Raw genomic sequence first — 5,015 nt, forward strand, 5'->3', positions numbered from 1 at the left:
ATAGTGTTCACTGCTCAGGAGTACTGAAATATTCTACTCAAGTAAAAGTACAATTACTTTGATAAAATGTCACTCACATACAAGTAAAAGTACCAGTTTAAAAAAGTTAAAGTAGCTCCGATTGTACTCAGAGCAAAGGTTACTTAGTTACTTTTTTGACAGCAGGAGAAAAACCATGGCTTTTAGACGAGGAAGTATTTGTTCTGATGAAAGGAACAACTTTATAAAGTGACGTTCCAGTACAAGTACCATCACTGTGGTTTAAAACTAAACTAAACACCCTTTGATAGGAAACTACCTGTCAAGTAATTGTGTAGCTGAGCCGACTGCTGCAATGCACCATGGGAAATGTTCGTCTGGTGTTGTTAGTGGTTGTGTTGTGTTGTTGTGGTCTAGTTAGTGCAGTTTATTGTAGTTTAGTAATTATGGTGGTGTAACCATGAGCTAAAGGTTTTGAGAGTTTAATCGTCTTCTGCCATGGTGTTCCTGTTTGGACATGTCAAAATAAGAGACTTTGCTATTAATTCAACAGGAGGTGCTTTGTCCCCTGTGAGGTCTTCCTTGGTATTAGTATAAGTAGTGTGTCATTCCTCCAACACATTGATTTAATAATTGAATTCATACATTGATTCAACTGAAGTTAATATAATTAAAACATACTCAAGTAAAACTACTGTTTTGAAACAACATTTAAAAAAAGTACATGTACACAAAAGAATACTCAATTACAATAATGACCTCAGTGATTAAGCTAATATGAGTTGATGGACAATCTTCCTGCAGTAAAAGTCAGTGACAAACAGAATAAAAGCTGGATGAGGCTTATGTGTGAAAGCTGACGTCCCCGATAAACGCCGCAGGAAGAGGCTCTGCCAAAATGTTCAAAGCTGTGCTCTCTTTCCTCCTCTTCCTCCTCATTCTACATTTCATTGACTCCTCTTTAACGATCTCTTGAACATGGATCTACTGACCTGCGTTGCCAGACATGGCGGTTATCCCCCAGTCGGGGAGCCAAACTCTCTCTCCTTTTAACTTGATGTATTTGGTACATCTGCGTGTTCATGGCGTGTTTATGATTACACATATAAGAGTTTTATAGTTTTAACGTGATTCCAGGACAGGCTGAGACTTGGGCTGGTTTTTATTTTCTGTACTTGAGTGTTTTATTGAACAGTTTTCATATGACAGCCACGACAAAGGTGGCAGCGCATTAACCTGGACCAACATTAAGCAGCATTCATTTAACACGTCGTGCTCGGTGTGTGTGTGTGTGTGTGTGTGTGTGTGTGTGTGTGTGTGTGTGTGTGTGTGTGTGTGTGTGTGTGTGTGTGTGTGTGTGTGTGTGTGTGTGTGTGCGCTGCAGGTGCTGCAGGGTGGAGGACTGGAGTCGCCCACCAAGCCCAAAGGTCGACCCAAGAAGAATTCCATCCCGAGCAGTGAGCAGCTGTCGGAGCAGGAGCGGGAGTCGGCCCTGGACCCCGGGTCGGAGCCACGGTTCGAGCCCCAGGCAGACCCCAGGTCAGATCCCGGGTCGGAGCCCCGGTTGGAGCCCCAGGCAGACCCCAGGTCGGACCCCGGGTCGGAGCCCCGGTCTGATCCCCGGTCAGACCCCGGGTCGGCCTCCCACTCAGGGAGCCCTGAGGAGGAGTGAGGAGTCCCCACCTCCTGCTGCCCCCTGCTGTGGATGGACTTATGAGAGACACTCAGAGCACAGAGGAGGCACCGGGAGACAAACAGTACCTCCTCCATAGACTCCTCCACACTCCTCCAAAGACTCCTCCAGACTCCTCTAGACTCCTCCAAAGACTCCTCCAGACTCCTCCACAGACTTCTCCTCCAGACTCCTCCACAGACTACTCCATAGACTCTTCCACAGACTCCTCCTGCAGACTCCTCCACAGACTCATCCTGCAGAATCCTGCAGACTCCTCCTGCAGACTCCTCCACAGACTCCTTCTGCAGACTCCTCCTGCAGACTCCTCCACAGACTCCTCCTGCAGACTCCTCCTGCAGGCTTCTCCACAGACTCCTCCTGCAGACTCCTCCACAGACTCATCCTGCAGAATCCTGCAGACTCCTACACAGACTCCTCCTGCAGACTTCTCCACAGACTTCTCCACAGACTCCTCCACAGACTCCTCCATAGACCCCTCCTCCAGACTCCTTCTGCAGACTCCTACATAGACTCCTCCACAGACTCCTCCATAGACTCCTGGAGGAGGTGGACTGGCACCGTTGTAGTAGGTGGAACTCTTCGTACCTCACAGGATCGACTCACTTTGCTGTTCTACATTCCTGTTTATGTAACTTTGCTCCTTCTAATGATTAAATATATTTTCACTAATGCTGCTGAACGCTGGTTTGTTTAAGGTTTTCATTACAAATAACACATAATGTTCTTTTAATAACTGTGTCTAGTTTTTGCAATTTAATTAATAAAAAACCCCAACATGGAACAATTCATATGAGAAAAGCACAGAACAAGCAAAGGTGTCAAACATCTGGCCAGAATAAAACCAGTCTTCAGCTGAGGCAGGATAACCAATCAGAGTAAAGATAACATAGACTGTGGCTTCTTTTCTGGAAGTGAAAAAACGTGCTCTTTTTCCCCCCCCAATATTTTCTTCATGCATCATACCTCTTTGCACTAAAACTATAGAAAACATATTGTCTTGTCCAAAAATTTGTCTCAATAGATTATGACTGAAATGGGCAAATTGGAAATAAAATAAGGTAGATTTAGAAGAAAAAACACTTAATTCAAAACAACATCCAAATGAATTTTTTTCCTAATGTATCAAAGCGGTGTGGTCGTCACATTATAGAAAAATTAACATATCCCCATTTAATCTCAGTTTTCCCATCAATGTCCAGGTACTCCTGATGGTTGCAGGTGAACGTCTCCCTTCATGATGATTTTTCAACATTACATTGGTGCTTTTCATATTTCACGTCATTCCTGTTGCCAGCAGGAGGCGCTATGACTGTGAATGGCTAGTGGCAAGTACTCCGCTGCTGTCATGTTCACAGAACTTTGATCCAGAGCCACGGTTCCAACATACTGAAGCTCAATGTAATCTTGGAGGGGTGAGGGTAGACGACACCAAGCGCCTCCAGTCCTCACAGCCATGGATTCTTCTACCACCGGCTGAGTAAAGGGGCTGCTGCTGGACCCGCCCACAAAGACATCGTCCAAAGCCCAACTCCTCCAGCTGTTCCAGCTGTCAGACGCAGAGCAGGCTGAACGTCTGCTGTCTCTCAACGGCTTGGGAAACAATAAACCCTCTGGCCTGGTGGAGGACATGTTGGTGCTGCTGGGATGAGGTGATGCTACGTCCCTCTCTGTCCGGCCAGTTCTGACCGGCTTGCTGCCGGTTCACACTAAAGGCTGTGGGGGGTTGGCGGAGGAGACGGACAGGATTCTGCTGGCATCATGGCCGTACGGACTGCATGCTGTCCTCCCGGCGAAGTCTCAGCACCGTCCAGTGGAAGAGGCCGTGGCTCCGGTCTCTGCGGTGACCGACTGAGTCCAAGGATTACAGCCAGCGTTGCTGGATGCTGCCCTGCTCCTCCTCCGAGCAGGGAAACGCCAGACCAAAGCACTCGATAGCGGCTGTGAGCGCTGGAAACATGGATCGGCTGCCGTTCAATGCAGACACATTAACCGTGAGGCATTTCCTTGTGGATCCCGGCGCCAGCACGGCCTCATGTCCAGTTCTCACACTGATGTCATGGGCGACGGGCAGAGGACTCGTATCCACACGGTCGACACCAGGCTGGCGACTGTGAGTTTCAATAGCCGTCAGTCCAGATGAGACGTTGTGATGGCCGCTGCGTCTGTGCCCATCCTGGGAGATGATTTCCTGTGTGCTCATGGACTATGAGATCCTGTGAGTCGAACACAGAAAGTCATTACCGACCTCATGAAGAATGTTCGCTGAGTTGGAGGCCTCATCAGCCATGTTGACAGCCTGCGTATACAACGCACGTGAACAGTCTCTGAGATTTTGTCCATTGGGAAGTGTTTTTTTAGAATTTGGAAGTGTTTACTGAAGTGTGTAGTGTTTCGCACTTCCAGGCCACCGTAGTGTTTGGTGTATTCCAATTAGCTCCAGGATCAGGTTTACACCAACAGTAGACAGATCTCAGCTGGGCAGCACAGAAGGCTTCCTTTAATTTTGGTAAAGCCATTCCACCTTTATCTCTGAAGAGTTTAGTACCTGATTCTTGGTCTCTTGACCCCAAATGAACCCAGATATACCTTTATCCCAATTTATAACCTGGCTTTGGGGGGCTTCTATAGGTGGTGGTTGGAATAGGTGTAAATATCTGGGTAACATTAATTTGACTTGTTTTGATTCTTCAATTAAAATCCAGTGGTCTAGTAGACCACCTTCCTTCTTGCTTTGTATGTCTTGGTTTAGTCTTCCATAGTTCTCCTTGTAAAGTTCAGAGAGGTCTTGTGTGACTGTCACACCATATTGCTTTTGTTGGTATACAATTAATTGTAAGGGTTTGTGTCTTCGACATATTTATTCTGTATCCTGATAGGCGGCCATATAAATCAATACGTTTCAGAAGTGTTGGATGCTTCGTGTTTGGTTGTTTGAGTAAAGCTATTATATCGTCGGCAAAAAGTACAACCTCGTGCGCTATCATTTTTATTGTCACCCCCTTCACTTCTTCTTTTTACCAAACAACAAAGAGTGTTGGTAATAAACAGACCTTTGAAGTCAAATCTTATCAGTCAATTTTTATTCTAGCTGTAAGTTCTTTGTAAAGTGTCGGTGGCCGTTCCAAAAACGTGCACCAGGGGTCCCTCAACAAGATGCTCATCCTCTCTAGCGCTGCTCTGTGTGGCCGCCTACCAAAGGGTCTATTCGGGAAGGAAACCCAGTGCAATAAAATAAAAAATAAAAAATCTTAGCTATTCTAGTACTCTCTAAAAAAAACAACTTTCAATTTAAACAGGTGAGCACTTTTTTTGGTCTTTTCTTACTAGAGGAATACTTAGT

At 46.1% G+C, this 5,015-nt stretch overlaps 1 protein-coding gene across 1 annotated transcript in view; it reads left to right on the top strand.

Moving 5' to 3' along the window:
• barx1 (BARX homeobox 1) overlaps positions 1-1,651 on the top strand; it is a gene marked incomplete at both ends in the record, with an annotated part of 5,416 nt that extends 3,765 nt beyond the window's left edge. Inside the window, one exon of the mRNA XM_080494440.1 lies at positions 1,364-1,651. Coding sequence (XP_080350566.1) covers positions 1,364-1,651 — 288 coding nt within the window. The remainder of the gene's footprint in view (positions 1-1,363) is intronic.
• Positions 1,652-5,015: the final 3,364 nt, after the last annotated feature.

This window comes from Blennius ocellaris, assembly GCF_963422515.1.
Source record: "Blennius ocellaris genome assembly, chromosome: 4".
NCBI lineage: Eukaryota > Metazoa > Chordata > Actinopteri > Blenniiformes > Blenniidae > Blennius > Blennius ocellaris.